Source organism: Phoenix dactylifera, chromosome 8, assembly GCF_009389715.1.
Source record: "Phoenix dactylifera cultivar Barhee BC4 chromosome 8, palm_55x_up_171113_PBpolish2nd_filt_p, whole genome shotgun sequence".
Taxonomy (NCBI): Eukaryota; Viridiplantae; Streptophyta; class Magnoliopsida; order Arecales; family Arecaceae; genus Phoenix; species Phoenix dactylifera.
Window position 1 is genome coordinate 257113 of NC_052399.1, and position 26212 is coordinate 283324.

Here is a 26212-nt window from a genome sequence, read left to right on the forward strand (position 1 = left end):
CTGCAGCAAATAGCTGCATGAACAGGGACTTGCCCAAAGGATAACACTGCCTCCATGTCTTAGATTCGATTCTTGGATGGTGCATTGTTTAAAAAAAACATTAGACTTGGATAATTGTAGTATTGGCAAGCTTTCCTTCTCTATTTCTGAAAACAAATACATTAAAAAGTTGCGCTCCACCAATTTAAGAGACCGTTCCCGGATCAACAGAGTTGTTTCTGAAATATTCCTCTACAAATTGGCAAATATTGAGAGATGATTCTGAAGTACGTCTCTCAAATATTGCTGCCAACCCATCATCAAAGGGCGCAATCTGGAATCTATCAAAATCAAAGTATTACTAGAGCCATCTTATCACTTCAAATTGAGAACCCTTGGAAGAAGAAGGGCGTTAACATCCACAGTTGCACCTGAAAACCTCATGAATCAAGAGGTCTGGGGGGAAAGAAGTTAACATCATCTTTATCGTAGGCAAGCAAATTCCACCATTAACAAATAAAAAGGACAGTAAAGTTTTCCACTTGACCTTGTTATAATACCGATCAACTTCAAAATACATATAGGAAGAATCTCATTGCGCTTCTTGAAGGGTGCACTGGAACATAAAGCAGCTCCACCAGAATCCTGAAGATCAATCTGTATTAAATGTTAAAATTTTACTTGGCAGCAGAGTTAACCTGCATTCAATCTTCAATGGCTGTATAAATAGTACTGAAACAAAATTTTCTCGATGTTCTGTCAAATTCTTCTTTTATTTAAACAGGTCCTTTCCAGCTCGACACCTGGAATTTCGTTGCAATGCAGACCAATAACCCATTAACAAAAACAGATAGATTCCGCACCTAATTCCCAATGTTATGAAAATATCAGAAAAACAGAAGCACATCACAGCAGTCATCAAAATGTCACATAGATTAAACAAAAAATAAAAAGACAGAAAAATGGGGCCACATTTGTACACCATAATAAATCCAGATCACTTCCCTTTTTTGCCGGTCACACCTGCAACCACCTGCAATCAAAGGCAATACAGAATAACATCATCATATAGTAACACTTAGCTCAAAAAAAGATCCTACTAACACTTTCACCAGCTCTTCCGCAGCAAAAATTACCAGAGCATCAGTGACCTCTGAAGGTCAAATCACATTCTAAAACCCTTTCATATAAAGATAGACGAAGTAACATCACCTAATTTTATAATTTACACAAATTTCTCAATCTAAATGCTCATCAAAAAATTGCATTTGAAGCTAACCCACATTAAGTTCTGCACCATTTCTTGCTAAAGTTGCATGCTTTACTGGACATTGGTATTTGAACTATCACCACATAATCTGATACATCCTTTTCATTCTTTTAATTAGTACGAACACATTCTGTTACATAAGAAATTCATAACTTCATTTTCAAAGTTAGCGTGAATCACATTTGCAATCAAAAGCAGTGGATAATTGGAGATGAACAAGAGCTGAAATGAAAATGGGCCTTCTTTAGTTGGAGATGTGTCTCAACTCAAATCAACCAGGATAAAATGAAGAATGATAAAGGTGCAACATATACATACGTCACTTAAAGCAGGTTGTGGAACTTGCTTGGCCGTCTCGAAGGAATCCAATGTAGGCCTGACCACAGCTGGAAGGAAGAGACCTGATATTGCACAAGAAACCAACATACTTGAAATTCACTAGAGAGGAATCCTACTTTATTCATACTAATTGATAACAAAATAAAGTGATTCAGAAATTTTGAATGAATAGAATGAGGTATACAGCATAAAATTAGGTAAAAATTGCCTCTAATCTATGATAAGGAATGCTAACTTTTGTTCCACAATTAAACATCAAAGGTAAAGGATAGGCAACTTGATTAGGTAACAAAACACTGTTCCAAGGATACCAAATGGTCCACGTCTAATGCGATACAGTACTCTGTACATGGTTTCTGATCCAATGGTAATTCATGTTAATGCAAATCCTGAATAAATAATTGATAATCACCATAAAAGTCAACATCATACCTGATGTTGGAGAAGCACATGAAAAGATATATATGTGATAAATTCATTCAAAAATAGATTCAGAGAAAGTAAAGATTTTGGAAGAGAGCACAGCTTGATTTTACTAAGACAAAATATTGCAAGCACAAACAGCGGTGGAGAAAAGAAGAGTTTCTAGGTTACATACTCAGCAATCTTCATCAAAAACAAAATTAGGGCAGCAAACTTTATCACTTAGATCATATGACAGAACCAGTAAATGATTAGAAGATCTATAGATGTTTTTAGCATGAAGAGTAATTATATGCTAACAGCAAGTATGAGACAAGAGACTAGTTTAAACTATTCAAGCAAGAGCAGATACCTTTTTCTTTTGCAAAAAGATATCTAAATCCGCTATGAAACCTTGATTTCATATATCTGATATGCAAAAAAGGGTACAGAATCAGATCCAGGGAGGTTCTAGTCCATTATTTTGACACATCTGGTTTATACATACCACGATCTGGTGATAAATTCTATATAACTTTAGTCATTTGCACACCCTCAATGCACTTTACTCCATTCTGAATGATCCATTTGCTCATGCTGAACCTAATCATCTAGAAAATGCCCACGGTATTGTTATACAAAGTTCCCTTTCATCAAGATAATCTAACTGGTCAGGACCTTCTTATATCGCTAAACAGAGGGAAAAGATCTGTTTCTCTTGAAAATGATCTTTAAACACAAGCTCAACGCCAGAAATGAGAACCAACAAACAGTTACAGAGTGATAAATGGTCGGTCCATCCTCCTCGAACATGATAATTTTTGGCATCATTGATACAGATTTTGCTACAGGCAACATCCTCAATGGGGCGTACAATTAAGAATGATGATGTTGAGCTAAATACTTTAAGGTTCAAGGGCCTCGACTCTTTACTAATCGAGTTACAGAAAGGATCCGCTCCAAGCCTGCTTTTGTTACATTATCATGAATTCATGTTGATCCTGACAATTGTTCAGCTTATTCTGTCTCACATCGGACCTCCGAAGATTTCCACAATGCCAACTTCTTGAGAATCTTATTTGTCGCAAAATTAAATAGTTTAACACAGCAATACGTAGTTGGAGCCTAAAGGCAGCATAGCCTGTTCCAAGAACTGGGAAGCCATTACCAACAAGATAGCACATATTTCAATTAAAGAACACATCTTTGCAACTCTATTCATCATATAATTCAATTTTCCGCCGTTCAGCAGGAAATCAATCTCCAAACGCCACAACATATTGTTAATTACCTGTGCTAATCAGCGTATGATTAAGTTCTAAAATAGACTTAGCCTCCACAAAGCAGAAACCTTCTCGAGGTTTGAAAGGTTTGAAAGCGCCAAAACGCCACCTTGGAAAGGCAATAATCCCCAAATTCAATATGTTCGTAAATTTTCGAACTTTTCTTTTCTCTTTCATACGTCCATTTTAGCACTACCAGAATGCAATCTAGATGGAATAGCTCGAACCGTCAGAATTTGCATGAGGACTAGAGAGATCTAATTAAAGCTATATTGGACGATATCTTTGATTGGGCGGACGCGTGACACATGGATCTATTTTTGGTGATTTACCTTTTTGGTGTCTAGTGATTTTGGTGATTGTAGTCAATAGAATTGTTTTTCCTTTTACTTTGGCAACATAATAGGAACTGTTTCCTTGATTTATGGGAGCCGTTCCTTCTCCCTCTTCTCCTACTTTTGCCTATAAGAGAGAGAAGAGCTATAGCCTTGATAAGAATAAAAAAATAAATGGTGTGAGGGATTTCTACTGTGGACGTAGGCTTACTACAGCTGAACCACATTACTAGAGCATTGATATCACACCCATCTAGTATCATGGCGGATTCCAACAGCAACACCAACTCGGTTTCTAGCGGTGTCACCGCGAGTTCTGATTCGGCTTATGTTCTCTATCCTTCTGACAATCCTGGTATTTTTCTCGTCACTCAGAGTCTCACCGGAGACAACTATGCTACCTGGTGCCAGGCCATGCGCATGGCCCTCATGGCCAAAAACAAATTTGGTTTCGTCGATGGAACCATCAGGAAGCCTGATTCATCCAATGCTAAAGCCTCACAGTGGGAGCAATGCAACCGAATGGTATACTCCTGGATCCTAAATTCGGTGCATCATGACATCGCCAATAGCATGATGTATGTGAGAAAGCCAGCGAGGTATGGAGTGAACTCAAGAACCGTTTCTCCCAACAAAACGCTCCTCGTATATTCCAACTCTCTCGGGCTATCGCTACTCATCAACAAGGTACTTCTCCCATTGCTACTTATTTTACTGGCCTAAAGGCATTATGGGATGAACTATCTTCCTATAGCACTATTCCATCTTGCACCTGCGGTTCCTCGAAGGAACTCAGCTATTCAACAACGAGAAATGGTGATGCAATTTCTTATGGGCTTAAATGAAAGCTACAATGCCATATGTAGTCAGATCCTCTTGATAGATCCTCTTCCCACTGTTAGCCGTGCATATTCCCTGTTACTTCAGGAGGAATGGTTGCATTTGGTTACTTCTTCTACTGATGCTGCTGCACTTTCTGTTAGTCGTCCTCCTATTTCACAAAAACGTACCTTGTATTGTGATCATTGCAAGAGGACCAATCATACGATTGATCGATGTTTTCTTCTCCATGGATTTTCCAATAAAAATAATGGGCATCGACAGCAAGGGAGGAACAAATCGTCTCCTTCCAATCAGCGCAGCCAGCAAGCTTCTGCTTTTTTGGACACAACCACTAAAGGCCACGCTCATGGGGAGCCCTTCACTCCAGATCAGTATCAACAGTTAATGGCCCTTCTCACTACCATGGCTCCTACTACTTCATCTAACCCAGCAGCCAATGTTTCTGGTAATATCTCTTGTCTCTCTGCTTCAAATTCTTCATATTGGATTATTGATACAGGGGCTACACACCACATGGCTTACTCCAAGTCCTCCTTTGTCACGCTAACACCACAATCTACTATTGCTCCTGTCACTTTACCAAATGGTCAGACTGCAAATATCTCTTTTACAGGAACTATTATTTTGCCTAATGGGCTTCGCCTAGATGATGTTCTTTATATCCCTTCCTTTAATCTAAATTTACTTTCTATTTCTCATCTCACACATACTTTTTCTTGCCTTGCAATTTTTCATCCTGATCATTGTCATATTCAGAACCTTCAATCGAAGAGAACGATTGGAGTGGGTAGACTACATGGAGGACTTTATATCCTGGATTTGCACATCTTGCTTCTCCCACACCGCCCAGCACCTTCGACCGTTGGCATTGGCGTCTCGGACACCCTTCTTTTCAGTGTCTACGGCTTTTGTCTAAATCTATTCCTGATATTTCTTTTTCTAAGAATTGTATTTGCGATATTTATCCTTTAGCCAAACAAACTAGATTACCTTTTCCTTCTAGTTATATTTCTACTACTCATGTTTTTAGTTTACTTTATTGTGATATTTGGGGTGGTTATCAAACCGCTTCCCTCTCAGGTGCACATTATTTTTTAACCATTGTTGATGATTTTTCTCGTGCTACATGGGTATTTTTAATGTGTCATAAATCTAAAACTCAATATCTTCTCCGCCACTTTCTTTTCTTTGTCAAAACACAATTTCATACTTGTGTTCAAACCCTTCGCACTGATAATGGCCAAAAATTTCTCGCCAATGACTTTCAACAATTTTTTAAGAAATATGGGCTTGTCCACCAACGCACTTGTGTTCACACTAGCCAACAAAATGGTGTTGTAGAATGCAAGCATCGCCACATACTTGAGGTGGCACGGGCACTTCGTTTTCAAGCCCATCTACCTCTTTCTTTCTGGGGCAATTGCATCCTTACTGCCACATATCTGATAAACAAAATCCCTACTCCTCTATTATCTGGGAAAAGCCCCTATGAGATTCTTTTTGGCTCGCCCCCCTCCTACAGTCATTTGCGTGTCTTCGACTGTCTTTGTTATGGTCGAAATTTCCAAATCTCTTATAAGTTTGATACTCGATCCCGGCCTGGCATCTTTATTGGTTATCCTCTCGGGCAAAAGGGATACCGTATTTATGACTTAGAGTCAAAAAACATATATGTCAGTCGTGATGTTTTTCACGAACACATTTTTCCTTTTCAGACTCTTGCACCTGAGCATTCCTCTGTCATGCCACGTCCCATTCCTGATGTTTCTGATTTGCCAGTGCCTTCAACACCCACTATTACTGATTCTATTTCAGACCCTATTACAACTCAAGACAATTCTTTTCCTCTGGCTGAACCCACATCCACCCCATCCCAGGATGAAACCACAGCACCTCCCTCTCTCCTAACTCGCCAGTCTACTCGCCTATCCAAAACCCCTGTTTACCTCCAGGATTTCGAATACTCCATTGCTAGGAAACCCAACTCCTCCTCTTCCTCTACTGCTCACCCACTTTCTCATTGTCTCTCTTATTCTCGACTCTCACCTCCTCACCGAGCATTTGTGGCTGCTCTCACATCCTCTATCACACCTACTACCTTCACTCAGGCCAACAAACACTCACATTGGCGGGCTGCCATGGATATTGAACTTAAAGCATTGGCTGACAATAACACTTGGCGTTTAACCATCCTTCCTCCTGGCAAGCATGCCATCGGATGCAAATGGGTTTACAAGACCAAATATAAGCCAGATGGTTCTGTCGAACGCTATAAAGCGTGAGTTGTTGCTAAAGGTCAAACTTAATTGGAGGGTCTGGACTATCATGAAACGTTCGCACCTGTTGCCAAACTCATCACTGTTCGCTGTCTTTTAGCTCTTGCTTCCATTAAGCACTGGCCGCTATACCAATTGGATGTGCACAATGCCTTCCTTCATGGCGATTTAGAGGAAGAGGTCTACATGCAACTACCGCGTGGTCTCTCCACCATTCATCCCACTTTGGTTTGCAAGTTAAACAAATCACTCTATAGCTTAAAGCAGGCTTCTCGGAATTGGTTTTCCAAACTCTCGGCTGCATTATCTGCTTTTGGTTTTCTTCATTCCAAAGCTGACTATTCTCTTTTCAGCAAATTTTCTAAGAATGGTTGTGTCCATGTTTTGGTTTATGTGGACAATATTGTTGTCACCGGTGACGATGCGCAAGCCATTACTCTTCTGAAGCAATTTTTCAAGACTCGCTTTCACATGAAAGACTTGGGCACTCTAAAATATTTTCTCGGCATTGAAGTTGCCCGCTCCGCCAAAGGCATATTTCTCAACCAGTGAAAATATATACTTGACCTATTAGATGATGTCGGCATGCTTGGCACTCATCCCATCGACTTTTCCATGGAGCAGAACTTGAAGCTTTCCGACACTGATGGCACGCCTATGTCAGATCCATCTCTTTATCGTCGTCTTGTTGGCCGACTCATCTACCTGACAATTACTCGACCTGACATTACTTATTCAGTTCACATACTCAGTCAGTTTATGCATCGTCCGCTTCAGCCACACTACAGTGCTGCTCTCCAGCTTCTTCGATATCTCAAAGGATTTCCTAGCAAGGGTATTTTATTTCCATCTACTCGCTCTCTTCATATCACTGGCTATTGTGACTCTGATTGGGCTAGTTGTCCAATGACTAGGCAATCTACTAGTGGCTATATATATTACCATGTTTGGTTCCTCACCATTTTCATGGAAAACAAAAAAACAAACAACAGTTGCCAGATCCTCCTGTGAAGCTGAATACCGCTCTATGGCTCTTCTTTGCTGTAAGCTCACTTGGCTTAAGTCCCTCCTCACAGATCTTCGGATTCCTCATCATGAGCCTATCACTATTCATTGTGATAATCAATCTGCATTGCATATCGCTTCCAACCCAGTTTTCCACGAAAGAACGAAACACATCGAATTGGACTGTCATTTTGTCCGTGAAAAGCTCTACGCTGGTCTCATCAAACCATCATATTTGCCTACTAAAAGTCAACTAGCGGATGTATTTATTAAAGCGCTTGGCCACGACAGATTCTTAAATATCATCTGCAAATTGGGCATGTCTGACATATTTTCCTCTGTCCAACAACCTGCTCCAACTTGAGGGGGGGTATTGGACGATATCCCTGATTGGGCGGACGCGTGACGCATGGATCTATTTTTGGTGATTTAGCTATTTGGTGTCTAGTGATTTTGGTGATTGTAATCAATGGAATTATTTTTCCTTTTACTTTGGCAAAAGAATAGAAACTGTTTCCTTGATTTATGGGAGCCGTTCCTTCTCCCTCTTCTCCTACTTTTGCCTATAAGAGAGAGGAGAGCTATAGCCCTGATAAGAATAAAAAAATAAATGGTGTGAGGGATTTCTGCTGTGGACGTAGGCTTACTACAGTCGAACCACATTATATCTTAGTCTCTACTCTTTCTCTCTTCCTCCTCTTTTCCATTACAATCTTCTTTAGATTTTAACAAGCTAGATCAAATGTACGTGCATACATAGTGTACTGGAACTAACAATCACTAATAATTCAAATAAATCAGATTAAGTGACGGTATCCTTTTGGTTTATTCTAGGGTGGTTATTTAAATACTATGAAGGATAGATCGAAGAGAACAGAACGATGTTAGGGTTTTGGAGGAATAAATTGAACAAAGAAGAATAGTACCAACTCCCGCGATGAGGCAGGAGGCCGAGACAACGTGTTCTTGGACCACGAATATCTTGAGCTTCTCCATCACCGCCATCGCTCTTTCTCACTCACTCGATCGCTCCGCGATCGCCTTCGGCCCTTGCTTCTTCTCCGTCTCGCTCCCTTTTAAGAGCTCGCAGTGCGATTGTTCCGCTCAACGTGGCAGATAAAATGAGTCCAGAGTCCGGATCAAGAAGGCCCATTTAGGCCTGGTGATTCCACGGAGTCCAAACGCTTACCAATGGACCGGGTTGGGCCTACTGTGATGGGCCTATTTAAGCTACCATTTTCTTAGAAGTACACATTATTTTATAGTTATTGTGTTTAAGAAATAGAAAATCCCAGAGACAAGAATTGTGCTGAAAGCAAGCATGGGTCTCCAGATCTAGTCCTGATCATTTCGAATCTGACGACACTTGAACTGGTGAAGATGAACTCAAGTTGCACAGAACTTGGGCTTTGGCATTAAGAAATGGGATCAGACTCGGGCTGTCTTCGACTTGGCACAGATCCACCTGTATTGTAAATATTCAAAACTAAATTCTGGAAAATACACCGTTCTACTCAGAATCTAAAATCTTTGGTTGCTAAGCAAGCGAGCGCAAGCAGCAGCGAAGCAAAACCCAATTCACACAATCCCTTAAACATGCACATAAAAAAGTCTCTATTAAGGGGCTCAATCTGCAGTTCATGTTTGCTTTGGAGAAGAAAAAGGTATTTAGGTATTTACCACTTGTAGTCATGTCTAAAGGAAAAAGTATTATTCAGGTGTTACACTTAATGGAAATGGTTCTCAAGAATGATGGATGGTGAAAGAGAATTTGTGGGCCCAGCGACTATGATTGAGTGGATCTAGGGGCATGCTAGGGCTGGAGACGAGTACTCATTGTTGCAGGACATCTGCAACCTATTGAGAGAATATGTGGCTACTCAGATCATCCATGTATATCGTGAGATAAATTGGGTTGTTGATTGGGTTGCATCGTTTGTCAATGGCTATGAAACTTTACCATTCTCCCTCCATCACCTGCTCCTCCTTTCCGACTTTTTTTAAAGAATCCATACTAGAATTGTATAATGTATCCGGTTTACCAAAAAAAAAAAAAATGGGGGAGGGATCTCGAGTCTACCTTGATGCTTATAAGAATAGGCAGATGACTTTTTTTTTCCTGTAGTTTTACGATTCAAATGGAGTACAAATTTCTGCCAAACTTTGCAATAAAAAATCCAGCAAGTGCCCACATGTGTTACACGTATGCATGCGCAGCTTGCTTAAGATGTTCCTGATTCCTATGTTGAAGTAAGAGCACATGTTGAAGAGGTGAGCAAGGCAAGGAACAAGACATTTGTTAAGGAAGAATTTTAGTTGCAGACTTAAAGGATAAGGTGCTTCATTTAATATGAATCGCTTGGTTCCTAGTTCTGTATTGTGTTTCCAGCTCGTTAGTGTAAACCATAACTTGAGAACCTTTGAATAGCATGGATGGATTATGATACCACAAGGAAAGTGCAATCATTGCGGATGCAGTTACAAACTACAATCACATGGATAGTTGGGTGCAAGTACAGTATAAGATGTGCTTCCAATCGATATACTAGATATCTTGTGGATATCATATCTGTTCATCCAAGCTCATCCTTAATATCTCAAAATCACTTCACAACTTTTTCCTATAGAAGCAATCATTTTTATGATGGGTCCAGGATAAACCTTGATTTTAGGAAGAAAGTATTGAAAATTGTTAGGTCAAAGTTTTCTCGTGTTACAGTAGACTAGTTCTTAGCACATGCAATACATGCGAAAGCACTGCAACTCATATGAGATACATGCTTGTTCATGTGCTTGAAACTTGCAAGTTTAGAATCCATGCTATGCTTTCCTCCTTTCTTGTTTGGAGATATGAGTCGCATGATTTTATTATTATTAAAACTATGCTTAGACATGAAAAAGATAAAGGATTCTAGTTAATAATTTATTTTTTTTTTTGGTGAAAAGTAAATGAAGCATTGAGGAGCTTGCCTGCATCAATAAATATATAGCACATGAAATCTACAATTTACGTTACAAAATCTATGTCTCAATGACATCAAGGGAGTCTCCCTCAAGAAGTATTTTTGCAAGTATACCAAAATGGAGTCGAAATAGAATCAATTTTAATCCAAAAAGTTTTTATTAAAATAGTAGAGAGGTTTGATATTTCTTTCGTTTTGCCTTTACGGGGATATCACATCTCGGATGGCTTTTGCTTGAAGGTTGAATTTAGTACATGATGGGCATTAAGTTTATTTTTGGATTGAAATACCTCTAAAATCATTTTAAATATACAAAAAAAATATTTATGATATAAAGTATAAATTTTTCTAAAGAAAAGAAGGAAAACCTATATCCTTTTTGTTGAATTAAATCAAATAATTTAAAATTTGAAAACCAAAATTGGTTAACGGCCAAGTGACAAGCATCCGTGCACAAGCAAGGGAGCAAACATGGAAGAATTTCTAATGAAAGCAAACCATGACAAGTGTCATGTATCCAGCGCAGGAGCAAACATGGAAAGGCCCCTCGAAGAAGGAAGGAAGCATGAACGGCCAAGATGCAATAAGCCGAAGAATCAAAGGAGCATAAGAAGACACGTCATCAATCCGCGGGAGGGGAATCTTCTTCTTTTGACGTGCCTGAGCCTATATAAAGGGCTCTAGGGATCATTTCAAAGGACAATTAAAATTTTCTCTTCTCCCTATTCCAAGAGTCTAGATAAAAAAAAAGGCTCTAGGGATCATTGGGGAGAAAAGAAATAAAGAAAATTTTTCTTCTCCTCATAATTTTTCTAAGTTTCTTTTGAGCTATCTGCAAGCGTGAACGTGCTCTTCTTTCTTCCCTGGAGGCGCACTGACGGGGAAGACGTGGTTCTGTATTGGGTCGTCGTATCTCTAGGAGATCTGTGCCAGCAGACCCGTGCGTGGGGGGCATAAACTTTCCTGGGACGGCGCATCAGCGTGCTTCGATCCACAGGCCATCTTCTCTCTCTTTCTTCATTTTATTATTATATTGTCAAGTTAGTTATTTGCTAGTTTATTCTTCTTATTTATTGTTTTTGAATATTAGAAATATTTAATTATATTTGTGCATCTAGGCTAACAATCCAGAAAAGTTTATGTACGGTTAGCACTAGATTTTAGATTGCAATATTTATTAAATATTTTGCTGCATAATTATAAATTGTTCTATTTTAGCTGTTACACATTTATGCTAGCTTTACTTTAATACTTAATTTTTCAAGCAAAATATTAGATTGCTTAACCTCCAAGAGGTTTATTAATACCTCCATTTGGACTTCTTACGGAGTAATTTCCAGATTCCATTCAAACGGAAATTCGGAAATTGGTTAATTCATAGGAGCTAGCTTAATATTGCACTTAGGATAAAATTGAACGATATCTAGTGAAATTATCTATTGAATAACGGTGTCTAAGAAAAGCTTGTCAAAAAGGCATACGTGCCTAAGAAAGGCTGGTACTTAAGTGAGCCAAGTGCTCCACCACCGATCTGGAGCTGATCTGGCTGTTATTCTTTGGATTTTTCAATTAGACATCTAAAGTTCAATTTAAATATCAGTGCAATAATTTGACATAAACCTTCTCATTTCCACAGGTGTCAAAATTGTGTTAAGCTACAAAATAATGCCTTCCCACGCATCTGAAAATCTTAGTGCTAAACCTGAAAAATTTGATGGTCAAAACTTTAGAAGGTGGCAGAATCAAATGCGGTTCTGGCTCACCACCTTAGGCTTGATCTCCGCCATTGGTGGGTCTAACCCATCTGCTTCACGACCTTCTACTCGCAACAACCCAAACCTTGCTCCTTCTGATGATGCATCCTCCACTAGGACTCCAGAAGAAACCAACTACCACTGTCTTCATAGAATTCTAGGAGCCCTTTCTGATAGGCTTTATGATATTTATTATATAGCTAAGAGTGCCAAAGATCTCTGGGATACCTTAGAAAATAAATATGGACTTGATGATGCCGGGGTAAAGAGATTCAAAGCTTCTGACTTTAGCAAGTTTAAATTTGTTGATTCCAAATCTATGAATGATCAAATCCATGAATATGAAATATTGATTCTTCAACTCCAGACAAATGGAACCCACTTAGATGAGTCTTTCCAAGTTGCCTGTATTATAGACAAACTTTCCTCTACCTGGTCAGACTTTGCCAAGACTTTGAGCCACACCCAAGGTGATCTGTTTCTAACCCAAGTCCTAAATTCTATTAGAATTGAAGAACAACATCGCCTTAGAGAAAAATCTCACTCCTCCAATCCTTTGCCCAAAGTCAACAATGTTGAATCCAAGCCCAAATCCAAAAATCATAATCGTTTTTTTCCGTCCCAACCACAACAAGTCCTTTAAGAAGAAATCATTCAACCATAGGAACTCATTTCAGCCCAACAACAGAAAATCCAACTTCTCTCAGAACCAGAAGAAAGAGAAAGAAGGAGAATCTGTTCGTTGCTGTTTTGTCTGTGGTCGGACCAACCATATGGCCAACCAATGCTTCTACAAGATCACTACTCCTTGTCAACCTAGAAGTAAGGATCCTACCACTTCTGGTGCCCAGGCCAACATAGTGACCTGTGGGACTAACTCCTTTGAGACTGCTATCAGGTCTGTTTCCTTCATACCTGAAGTTAACATGACACAATTAGCACTTGACTGGTGGATTGATACCGGAGCTAGTATACATGTTTGTTCTGATTGCTCCTGGTTTTCATCTTATCAGATCTCATATAGAGGAACTGTGACCATGGGTAATAATGCTGTGGCGCGCGTGCTTGGAGCGGGACGAGTGGATCTGACACTTACCTCTGGGAAGATCCTTACTCTGCAAGGCGTGCACCACGTTCCAGACATCCGTAGAAATCTAGTTAGTGGATCCTTGCTTGTCCAGCAAGGATACCGAATTGTTTTTGAATCAAATAAAGTTGTTGTAACCCATGGTGTCTCTTTCATCGGAAAAGATTTTCTTTGTGATGGATTGTTTAAACTCAATGTAATTATTCCATCTATGAATGAAAATTCTATTGTTCTTCATATTGACTCTCCTGTTGTCTGGCATAGTAGGCTGGGACATGTAAACTATAGTTCAATTAAAAGATTAATGCACTTGAATTTAATCCCAAAATCAGAAATTAAGAATAATGATAAATGTGAGATATGTGTAGAGGCCAAATTACCTAAAAAACCCTTTCACTCTGTAAGTAGAGATTCTGATCTCCTTGAACTCATACATAGTGATGTATGTGACTCAGGGAGAACCTCAAGGGGTGGAAACAAATATTTTGTAACTTTCATAGATGACCTTTCTAGATACTGTCACCTCTATCTTATCAAAGCTAAAACTGAGGTCTTAAATAAATTCAAAGTCTATAAAGCAGAGGCTGAAAACCAACTAGATAAAAAGATTAAAATCTTAAGGTCTGATAGAGGAGGTGAATATACCTCTTTTGAGCTGACCCAGTTCTGTGAAGAACATGGGATAATTCATGAAGTGACAGCTCCTTATTCACCCCAATCTAATGGAGTAGCTGAGAGAAAGAATAGAACCTTAATGGATATGGTTAACTCTATGTTAATTAGTTCAGGTGCACCAGAAAATCTTTGGGGGGAAGCACTAGTAACTGCATCTTATATCTTGAATAGAATTCCATTCAAACATAATGATAAAACTCCATATGAAATCTGGAAACATAGAAAACCTAACTTAAAATATTTAAAAGTGTGGGGGTGCTTAGTTAAAGTAAAAATTCCAGAAAATAAAAGAAAGAAAATTGGACCCAAAACAATAGATGCAATATTTATAGGATATGCAATTGAGAGTAATGCTAATAGATTTTTAGTGTTTAACTCTCAAATAAATGAAATTAATAACAACACTATAATGGAAGCAAGAGATGCAATCTACTTTGAAAGTATATTTCCTTTTAAAACAAGGATAAATGATCAAATAAATACCAATAATAACTTAGGGACTAGTTCTAGCAGAACCAGATTTAGAGAAGAAGAAGAAGAAACTGAACCTAGAAGAAGTAAAAGAACTAGAGTTGAAAAGAACTTTGGAGAAGACTACTACACATTCCTAATAGAAGACTCTCCTACTTCTTTAGAGGATGCCTTGAAATCTCTAGATGCCCCCTTCTGGAAAGAAGCAATAGATAATGAAATGCAATCTATAATCCAAAACCATACTTGGGAATTGGCAGACCTACCCCCAGGAAGTAAACCCATAGGGTGTAAATGGATCTTTAAGAAGAAACTTAGGCCAGATGGAACTGTAGACAAATATAAGGCTAGGTTAGTAGCCAAAGGTTTTACTCAAAAATCTGGGATTGACTTCTTTGATGTTTATGCCCCTGTAGCTAGAATCATTACTATTAGGATTCTTGTTGCCTTGGCTTCCATTCATAAGCTGGTTATACATCAAATGGATGTTAAAACTGCTTTCTTGAATGGGGACCTAGATGAAGAGATCTACATGAACCAACCCGAAGGTTTCATTGTCCCAGGTCAAGAGAAAAAGGTATGTAGGTTGATTAGATCTCTTTATGGTCTAAAACAAGCCCCCAAACAATGGCACCTTAAATTTGATGAAATAATTCTAACTAATGGATTTAAAATTAATAACACAGATGAATGTGTATATTATAAAAAGAAGAATAACAAAATTATAATTTTATGTTTATATGTAGATGATATCCTAATTTTTGGATCAGACTTAAAAATTATTAATGAAGTAAAACAATTTTTATCTCTAAAATTTGACATGAAAGATTTAGGACAAGCAGACCTAATCCTTAATACTAAAATCATAAGGAATGAAAATGGAATAACTTTGTCCCAAAGCCACTATGTGGAGAAAATTCTTCAAAAGTTTCACTACTCTTATTGTCATTCTGTATCTACTCCCTATAATCCATCTCTTCATCTAAAGAAGAACTTAGGTGATCCAGTCAATCAAAGCTTGTATGCCCAGATCATTGGCTCTTTAGGATTTCTTGCAAATTATACCAGACCTGATATTGCATACTCTGTGAACCGACTAAGTAGATATCCTCACAATCCTAATAATGATCATTGGACTGCTCTAGAAAGAATTCTCAGGTACCTTAAGGGTACCATATTTCTAGGATTACACTATTGTGGTTATCCTGCTGTTCTGGAAGGCTATAGTTATGCCAACTGGATCAGTGATACAGTTGACACCAAATCCACCACTGGTTTTGTCTTTCTTTTAGGAGGTGCAGCTGTATCATGAAAGTCTACCAAACAAACTGTAGTGGCTAGGAGCACCATGGAATCTGAAATGATTGCCCTAGATACCACTAGCATTGAAGCCGAGTGGCTTAGAGATCTACTGATAGATTTGCCTATTGAGACTTCACCATTACCTTCTATATCTATTCATTGTGACTGCAGATCTGCTATAGATAAATGCAATCAAGAAAATGCAAATGTGAAAATGAATAGGCACTTGAAAGTGCGCCATAAATTATTGAGATACAAATTAAAGAATAACTTGATTGCACTAAATTTTGTAAGATCCGAAAGTAATCTAGCTGATCAGCTTACCAAAGGATTGTTTAGAACAGTGGTTCTAGAGTTGTCGAGGGGGATGGGGCTAAGCCCATAAGTAAAGTCACCACGGTAGTAACCCAACCTGAAAAGGTTCAATGGGTAGAAACAAGCTAGATAGGTGACTAATGAGGAGCACTATTTGTTTTTCCCATCCCTAGGGCAACAGTGCTCATAAAAAGCAAGGGTTAGGTTGAGTTTTTACTCTTAATGAATCCGAGACCCATGAGGCAGGGTACCTACTTGCTCGTACCCTTTTTCAGGATTCACCTATATGCGTGTAGTCGTGAGGCCGCGACTGTGGGAAGTGGGCTGTTCCCTAATAACACACATGAAGAGATACCTGCGCATGGCCGTAAAGCGCAAACCCGCTTCGAGCATGTTCACGCTATATTATGTGTGCTGTTGATGAAATCTGAGCCATGGACCAAGGTTCAAGGCATAGTCCACCTTGGCTCCACAGAGGTAATCAATTGTCACTAAGTGAAGGTTCAAACCGAAAGGTACCTACACCTATTACATAATATAAGATACTCAGCATTTTATTTTGATTTTTTTTTTAAATTTTATTTTGATTTTAAATTTTTTAAATATTTAATTTATGTGGGGGATTGTTGAATTAAATTAAATAATTTAAAATTTGAAAACCAAAATTGGTTAACGGCCAAGTGGCAAGCATCCGTGCACAAGCAAGGGAGCAAACATGAAAGAATTTCTAATGAAAGCAAACCATGACAAGTGTCATGTATCCAGCGCAGGAGCAAACATGGAAAGGCCCCTCGAAGAAGGAAGGAAGCATGAACGACCAAGATGCAATAAGCCGAAGAATCAAAGGAGCACAAGAAGACACGTCATCAATCCGCGGGAGGGGAATCTTCTTCTTTTGACGTGCCTGAGCCTATATAAAGGGCTCTAGGGATCATTTCAAAGGACAATCAAAATTTTCTCTTCTCCCTATTCCAAGAGTCTAGATAAAAAAAAGGCTCTAGGGATCATTGGGGAGAAAAGAAATAAAGAAAATTTTTCTTCTCCTCATAATTTTTCTAAGTTTCTTTTGAGCTATCTGCAAGCGTGAACGTGCTCTTCTTTCTTCCCTGGAGGCGCACTGACGGGGAAGACGTGGTTCTGTATTGGGTCGTCGTATCTCTAGGAGATCTGTGCCAGCAGACCCGTGCGTGGGGGGCATAAACTTTCCTGGGACAGCGCATCAGCGTGCTTCGATCCACAGGCCATCTTCTCTCTCTTTCTTCATTTTATTATTATATTGTCAAGTTAGTTATTTACTAGTTTATTCTTCTTATTTATTGTTTTTGAATATTAAAAATATTTAATTATATTTGTGCATCTAGGCTAACACATTTTTCCTGATGCAAGTGCAGGAAGCAAGACCTTTCCCCAGCTTTTATTAAAAAACATACAAGTTAAAAAAGAATACCAGCCAAAGAAAAGAGTGAGTTGCAAGAAACAGATAAGCTCAGTGATTCGGTAGAGACGCAATCTTCATCTTCTTGGGGCAAAAGATTAGACCATAGATGAAAGTTTGCCAAGGCCTTAGAACGCATGGAGTTGATTGTAGCTAGACTTCTTCTTATGTCTCCAAGTAGTTCACAAAAGGCCTCTCCAATCAATGTTCTTTTTGATAGCTAACCAAACTTCTTTGGAGAAAAGGAGGGAAACCTGTCATTATTCTCTAGGTCTTTTGGGAGTGCACCAACCAATATTACCCAAAGTATGAAACTTAACTCCAAAATCAGTTATGTGCCATGCATACATGCATGGATATATGAAAGAGGTGCTTCAATCTCTTTCTGGATTCAGTTTCACATCCAAAGAGAAGTAGCAAGTTTCCTGCATGCAATAAAGAGGAGTCGCTGCCGCCACGCCGTTAGGTGGAGTTATTGGGCCCAAGCTCAGAAAGACTGGAAAATTTGACAACCAGGAAGGTTACATGGAATGGAAGACACTCCTCCGTCCAAAGAGAGCTGTCGCCTCTTGTCAAGTGGAGCCCACTTCCACTCCTAACGTCAATGAGGAAAGCACAAGACAACCATCATAGTGCATCACGAGTTAGAATGAAGTCTCTGACCTGCCGTCCATTGAAGCTTTAGGACATTCACGAGAGTACAGTGAATAGTTTTCTATATTCCAAAGCATATAATGCACGCAGTAGCTACACGTTTTCCTTTCTTCAGTTGTTTTTTCTTCTATTTAACAGCTGTATTTTGTTTCATCCCAATCTATTTATTGAAAGATGAGCCCTTCTTTGTACGATGGGTGCTCGGTGCTTGGAGGGGAAATCCTCGATCATTTTAGTTGCAGAAAACTCCTATAATGTTTTTTTTTTTAGATAAATGAAAGGCAAAAGAAGCCACCTAATTTTTGAATTTTTATTAAAAATTAATCATATTTACAATAAAGATGCAGAGTAGAAATGAGTTATATTGTCGAAAGAGAAGAGGAACATATGTAAGAAAAAGAAGTTAAATGGTTCCAAATCAAGTACCTGATAATCAGGATAAGAAATGTTGATGCTCGTAAGAAAAAGTAATGGAGGAAAGAACTTCATCCAGACCAATAAGCACGAGCATTCATTGCCTGAAAGTTTCAAGCAATTTCATAAAAATTTTCAAAATAAGTACCAAAATCTAGAATGGCCACAAACTTTTAATTTCACAAAAGCTTGAGAAAATCTTTGAAACAAAAAAACAACCAATTTTCCACCACCAATTTTTATACCACATCTGGTGCCTCCTCTGAAGCACAATACAATATGCTCGAAGGCATAAGATGACGAATAAGAGTTGTAGTGGAGGCAAAGTTGCAATCGTTCAATCATTAAAGAGGTTAATTGTAGCTGAGGCATAGGGTGAAGATAGGGCTGATATGCTTTGCAGTGTCTTTCCTTTCCAGAACTGCATGACAGTTGAAAAGTAAGCAGGACATAATATGCTCCAATTATATTTGACTTCCAAGAGGACATCTCAAAGAAGATGTAGCTGGCTGAAAACTTCATCATATGCAACCAATGACAAACCATACTGAAAACGAAGAATAGGATCCTCTGCGCAAGCAATCTGAAATGAGGTTATTTTCTGGCAAAAAAAAAACTCCTATAATATTACTTTAAGATAATTTCTTATTAGCTGTAATGTTTTGGAAAAAAGGAGAACTCAATTTTACTTTAAAAGAAAATATGTCTGAGGCCGGCCTATTAAAATATAAGGAAATCTGCTAATTTGTTCTAGTTTATTTACTTCTAGTGAAGATTCAGCTTTTCTTTTTCTTCTTTTTTGCATAAATAGTTGAGCTTTTGAATATTTAGATATATTTTTTGTCCTTCATACAAGAGGACATATCATACTTGATGTTCAAATAGTGTTAAACACACAAATATTATAGGGAATGCACCTTGTTTTTATTCGAACAAATATATTCCCAATATTGAATTGTCATATTTGTTGAGAGATAGAAGGCCACATAATGCTGGTAAAGTCATAGCAATGCTATCTTGAATTTTTAAAACTAAGTCATTTTTAAAAATAAAATTATTTAAATAAATAAAAAATAATTAATTTTTGTTAGTATTCATCTTGAATAAATGCTAAATCATCAAGCCTATATAAGTAGGAAACTTCATTTTCCCACTAAAAAAAAAAGAAGATTTATCACTTGTCTAGGCTGTTAAATTTGTTAAATTTATGTTCTCTCTAGCAAAAAAAAAAAAAAAAAAATCTTCCACACAAGACAATAAGAGAAGCGAAAGATGCGAATAGGAGAAACCAACAAAAATAAGGAACATAAACTTCATGATTTCGCAGCAATCATAGCTGTTAAATAATGATCACGCGGTTTATGATTAAAGTAAGCAATCAAGAAGCTACGGAAAGAAAAAAAAAAATTCAACAGGGCGGCCCCACCAGAAGGAAATGATGAGGTCCAGCCGAAAGGATAGCAGGAGACTTGTGCGCGCTCCAAATGCTCCCGACTCCCGACGTGGCTCCCTTGATGTTGTCCCCCCACCAAATTCCTCCCAAAGAATACATAAATAGAATATGTTTATCCTCACCTTCGGTATAACTAAGGAACTGTTTGGAAGGACCACCATTGCCAACTAGTTTCTTAACTAGTTTTCTTTCTATGAAGGTAGCTTTTCTTAACCTATTAATCTTTGAAGATAAAAAATATGTTTCATGTACAGTAATATGTTGCATTATTTCAACAAATCTGCACGTAAGGTATCTCATTTTCTAAATAATAAAATTTATTATATAATGAGGAAGATTCGACTTCAGTGGTCGACTGGATTCGGAGTGGGCGTGTTAGGTCAGATCTGCACCCTCTTGTCTATGATATTTGCCATCTTGTGGGAGAGTTGGACTCCTTCCGAGCCACGCATGTTTTCGTGAGGCGAACAGTGCGGCAGACTGGGTCGCCTCATTTGCAGCACACCACTCTGGAGCCGTCCTATGAAAGAAATTGGAGCGAATATCGGTGGCACTAGAGCGTGTTTTGCTTTCTGATTATTCTGGACATTCTTACGATTTGTAGTGAGATGCCGGTATATTAAAAAAAAATTGGTATCATATTTTTAACATCAGAATTTATTATCTGCACATCAAAATTACAATTCCAACAACCGGCTTAATTCTAACTGTTATTTAACACCTTTTTTTTTTTAAGGGGCGTTCTATATTAAAATCATAAATAATTTGAGCAGTGGGAACCCTTGCATAATGTAATGCTGAATATGTATTATTATCTGTAAAATGTGAAGAAACACTAGCTTAGAAACACGAGCGGCGAACTCACAGGCCCATCATAAATATATTTGAGGATTTTAATGCATAAATAGAAAAAAGATAATATTTTTTTAATAAAAAGTACGATTCTAACATAAATATATTTGAAGGTCTCAATATATTTATAGTTATAATAAATGTATTTAAAGGTTGGGATCTTAGACAACCATCTCAGTCGTCTGAGAGTTGAGCTGCCCGGTTTAGCAATAAAGAAGTCCGAAGGTAAGTACACCTCCAGTGACCAAGTCCAAGGACGAAACAGAAAAGGGTAATAGAAAGAGGAAATGAAAGTGTTATAAACGTATGTATCACCAAAAAAAAGTGTAAAGAACTGTAGCCGGTTTGGTCTATTTGTTATTTTATATAATATTTATCCGGAATAAAAGAAGAGAAACCAATCAACCGACTCGGTTTCCATGTCCGGGGAATTTAATCTAGCTTATTACTTTTGCTTGGATTTGGCCTTTTAACTTTGTCGAGGATAGAAAAGCAGCAGCAGCAGCGTGGCTGCTGCTATTGAATGCAAGGGGTTTTTGGGGCTCGGGAGCAGCAGCAGGTAAAGAGATGTGGTCTCTCTCTCTCTCTCTCTCTCTCTCTCTCTCTCAAATCTCTCTTTCTTAAATCTCTTCTTTCCTCTCCTTGTTTGAGGATTTTTTTGGTTCCTGATCATTTCTGAAGACTAGAAAAAGGTGGTAATGAGATCTTATTTTTGTACACTTCTTTCTTTTTAAATCCCACCCCATATCTGTATAGCTGTACAGGAGTTGAGTTTCTTAGCTTCTCTTTCCCCGTTCATCAAGTATTGGGCTGTATTATAAGCCTTTATGGTTGTTTCAAAACATTGAGCAAAACCCAAATGGTCGTTGGTTTCTACAAAGAGAAGAAGATGTCCTTTCTTCTCAATCTCCTCTAAGTCTGGATCTATTCTTAATGATTTGGTGGGAAAATGGGAAAAAGGGGTTCTGATTCTCGTTATGGTTTCAGGGAGACGCTCGCCAAGGTTTCGGTTTTAGCTTGCCATTTATCCAGTCATGGAGACCATATCTCCGACATCTTCTTCCGTGTCCGGCTGGCATGAAGCATCGACCTTCGATGAGCTTTCCATGCACCAGAGCTTGCTCTTCTCAGACAGCCTCAAGGTACCCTATCCACCTCCTGGCTTTAATGGATCATTTGATCGATTACCTATCTATTAGAACTTAAAGCTTCTATTCCTTTAGTTATCTTAGTGATGCGAGCTGGGTGTGACAAAAAAAACAAAACTATCGACTCCCTGGAGTAAAAAAGTCGATGAAATGTACAACATAAATACAATTCAACTTGCGGAACTATTTCTTTACAGGAGAATGCACGCTTAACATTACATGCCAGTTATTTTGTCTGTTGTAATAAAATCTTATTATTTAGAAATAAAAAGCTTAGAACTTTGCATTAGTTCTCCCCACTTCATTCCAGTCACCTCAAGTATTCTGATTAAGATGTATTATTTGCTTCTGCCAGTGTTTTAACATTGTGTTCTTTGTTTAATAGAAACAAAATCCTGAAACTTGCCTGATTCGGTCTAATTTATATGTTTCTCAGTTTATTCCCTATGTTATTTATTAATCATTAAAATTTCCTAAAGACTGGCAAATAGGCACTCCTTTTGATCTATCTCAAACTTTCCAACTTTGAGAAAGCCAGCAAATTGTTGATCATCAATTTTGTCGTATCCTAAAGACTTGCAGGAAGTCTATACAGTTTTTTCTAGACCGCTGAAATGCAAATAGTGTAATGTTTCTCATGTTGCTTCTTGGTCGCCAGGATTTGAAGAATTTGAGGTCGCAGTTGTACTCAGCAGCAGAGTACTTTGAATTATCCTACACTAATGATGACCAGAAGCAACTGTATGTGTTTTTTTTACTTTTATCTACCTTGTATTGCTTTCCGATGAACAAGATAGAGCTTGCACGATCCTCTCTAATCCAAAGTTTCAACGGCGACTTGATTTAGAGTGGTGAACACCTTAAAGGATTATGCTGTTAAGGCTCTTGTGAATACCGTAGACCATTTGGGATCTGTGTCGTTCAAAGTGAATGGTCTTCTTGATGAGAAGGTTGATGAAGTTTCTGGTACTGAACTTCGTGTGTCTTGTATCGAACAGGTATTATTCAATTCATTGCTGTTTCAGTGCCTGGTAGAAGAGTTGTTATGGCTGCAATGGTATATACCAATAGGAGTCTCTGATTTTGATTTTCTGGAAATTTTAGAGAATCCGGACATGCCAGGCACTTATTGATCGGGAAGGCCTTTCTCAACAGTCTTTGGTGATTACAGCTCCCAAGTACCATAAGCGGTATATATTGCCAGGCAAGTCACTCCTACTTCTGCAGTCCCAGTATCTTACACCATGTTCAGACCACCACTATGCTTTCTGAGAGCCATTGCCAATCTCGTGGCTATAAATTTACCCACATTGTATTCTTGTTATTAGTTATTAATACTTCTCGTCCCTATTTTCCCCTTTCAGTAGGTGGATCCATGCCTGAATCTGGAAGACATGCTGTAGCAGAATCTCCAGAATCGAAAATACTTAAGGATAGTATTGAATTGCAGCATGTTCAGGCTGGTAATGCCACCTTGATGCACCATATTCTTTGATCTCATAGATTCGATGAAAAGTTTTTGATTGTATTCAAATATATGTTGGCTGATATAATTATTGTCTTTCAGCAATTCATCCAACAATAAGGGACAGAGCACCTTCATTCAGGTATACCGTGAAATTTTGGTTCATGAAATTTGGTTCTAGGAGTACATAAATTAAAACAAGGAAAAAGAAAGTGCATAAGCTAAACACCTGGTATACTACATATTCCATGCAGGAAGCTGCGTTCCATCTCCCCTAGCCCTTCCCAACGAGCACGCTCTTCATCACCTGCTCGAAAAGTCCGTTCTTCATCACCTTCTCCCAGGCCTGGGAAATTTCTTACAGCTACAGGTTCAACAATATGCTTAAAATGAATAATCTGTTTACTTTTAAGTAAGACGACTGTGATTTTATCAGAGTTTACTGGTTCATTGAAGGTTTTTTATGCATCTTTTTTTATGTAAAACAGAAAGAAGAGCAGTTTCACCATTTACAAATTCGAATCCTCTAGCACGTTCGGGATCATTCTCAAGTAGACCATCTCTTCTCAGTTCATCAAGCATTGGACGGCGGGTATGCAGATATTGGTTATATTTTTGTGCTTATAGCACATATATGTAGATCTTTTCAAGTAACTGCATGGAACATTGCTAACTGATCCTCCTGTTTGTTAACCTTTATTTTCTTAATGAAGTTTGGTGGAGCTTTGCTTCTCCCTTTTCTCAAAAAAAAGAAAGAAAACGAAGAAAAGGCAAAAAAAACTGATCCTGCTGTCTAATTCACTGGAGATATGTGTTAACAAGAGGGAATCAATTTTCTAAAACAGTAAGAAATGTCGATAAATATATAATGATATCATTTCTAAGTTCTAGGTTGCCTTACAAGTCTTTAGAGGAACGATATGAGCTTCTCTGTTGACAAATGCATCAGATGTACATGTGGTTCTGACCAAGGTCAAAATCTACGTGCCTTCTACTCACTAATGGTGCACAGCTCTTGGTGTAAATGCATGGAAACAATAACACATGCACCTAACATAACATGATTTCAGTCAAAGGTTCTGGCAGTTGATTTCAAAAGTTTGCTCCAATAGAATGTGAACTTATCAATTATTTCTTTTCCATTTCGTGATCATGCAGCATCCTTCAGAGCTACAGAAATCAGCAACTATGCGTCTGCACGCTGAAAGGAATGACCACAAAGAAATTGAGCAAAACGCAGGTAAAAGCAAAAGCTTCCTCAAGTCCCTGCTTAGTAGGCGCAAGTCGAGGAAAGATGAGATGCTGTATAGTTACTTGGATGAATATTGAGACATCAGTACTCAGAAACATGGGAAGGCAAACAAATGGCTAGCCTCCTGCCATTTGTCTCCCTTTTTGCTCTCTATTTCTTCATATTTTTTGTATCTTTTTTTCAATATATAAAATGTTGTCTTATAAAGTGGGGAACCCTTCATATTAGATTGTAAGATTTCTATACAATTATGTTAAATGCAGAATTATAGTCCAAAGTTTTACAACTACATGCTTGGGTTAGGTGGTTATGTTTTTCTGTTCATGTTTACCCTAATAATGAAATATCGTCTGATACTATGATCATCTAATTGAAGCCAGCAAAATTTTTCAGGTCTATTCATCTAACCTCAGGTCCTGTCCATTTCAGTTATCAGCTCCAAGAAATACAGTCACCTTTGTGTATTTGTAATATAAAATCTAATAGTTTGGGACAAAGCATTTCCAAGTGTGTAATAGCTGCCAAGATTTGTCGTACCGGTGCATACCATCCATACCGGTATATAAATAGGTGGCATACCAAATTCTGGTATGCTAAATTGAGGCGTTCCAAGCCAGCATGGTACTGGCACATACCAAGATGGGAACTAGTCACCTACTCCTAGATTTTTATTCCTTTCTTACTTTTGCACATCAGTGAACTAAAAAAAAAAAATCAAGATGATATATGAGTAAAAATGTTACTATTAACAAAAATATCAAAATTCCTCCGATCCTGCCAGGTCGCATCCAATTTACCAAGAATTTAATTGTTTATCAGGAATCCTAGTCTGAAACAGGAGTACCTGCTTTGGACTACATAGAAATATGACCTTGAACATCTGCTCCTAACAGCAATAGTATCAGTAGAAAATAATAGAAGACCAACCTTGAATACTTCAATTAGACAACCACAAAATCAGCAATGTGGATGGGTGCATCAAGAACAAGTGATGATGTCTTGCAACTGCAGGATTGCCACAGAAAGTATTGTGTTTGCATGCTGCTAAAATTTCAGAGGTCAGTGATACCAGTGATGAAGCACATTAAGAGAAGATTGATGAAACCTTTGGAAGCCTAAGCTTCATTATCATGCATGAAGTCTGGAAATGGGAGTTTGCTGCTGTTGTGCATCAAAAGCAACCGTATGATGGTCAAAGGCTTGCCCAGTTTCATGTCCTTGTTCTGGACAGCAAGGGAAG

The 26212-nt window shown here is 38.2% G+C and overlaps 2 protein-coding genes across 5 annotated transcripts; one reads left to right on the forward strand and one right to left on the reverse strand.

Annotated features, from left to right (window-relative positions):
* Positions 1–619: 619 nt before the first annotated feature.
* On the reverse strand, positions 620–8835 carry LOC103719671. Its single transcript, XM_039128555.1, has 3 exons — positions 8659–8835; positions 1568–1650; positions 620–1012 (listed from the first exon to the last, which is right to left on the reverse strand). The coding sequence occupies exons 1-3, from the start codon at positions 8735–8737 to the stop codon at positions 977–979; spliced, it is 198 nt and encodes a 65-aa protein (XP_038984483.1). The 5' UTR covers positions 8738–8835; the 3' UTR covers positions 620–976.
* Positions 8836–21464: 12629 nt separating this feature from the next.
* Positions 21465–25261, forward strand: LOC103722043 (putative protein ABIL2). Of its 4 annotated transcripts, none has more exons than XM_008812463.4 (10): positions 21465–21679; positions 22095–22249; positions 22914–22996; positions 23103–23253; positions 23360–23459; positions 23620–23718; positions 23823–23862; positions 23975–24090; positions 24209–24312; positions 24879–25261. In XM_008812463.4, exons 2-10 carry the CDS (start codon positions 22142–22144, stop codon positions 25047–25049), a joined length of 972 nt encoding a protein of 323 aa, XP_008810685.1. In that variant the 5' UTR covers positions 21465–21679; positions 22095–22141; the 3' UTR covers positions 25050–25261. The 4 variants fall into 4 exon arrangements, with proteins under 4 accessions (XP_008810685.1, XP_008810684.1, XP_008810687.1 ...); XM_008812462.3 differs by having other exon boundaries at positions 21466–21666; XM_008812465.4 differs by lacking the exon at positions 21465–21679 and adding an exon at positions 21715–21799.
* The last annotated feature ends 951 nt before the right edge of the window (positions 25262–26212 follow it).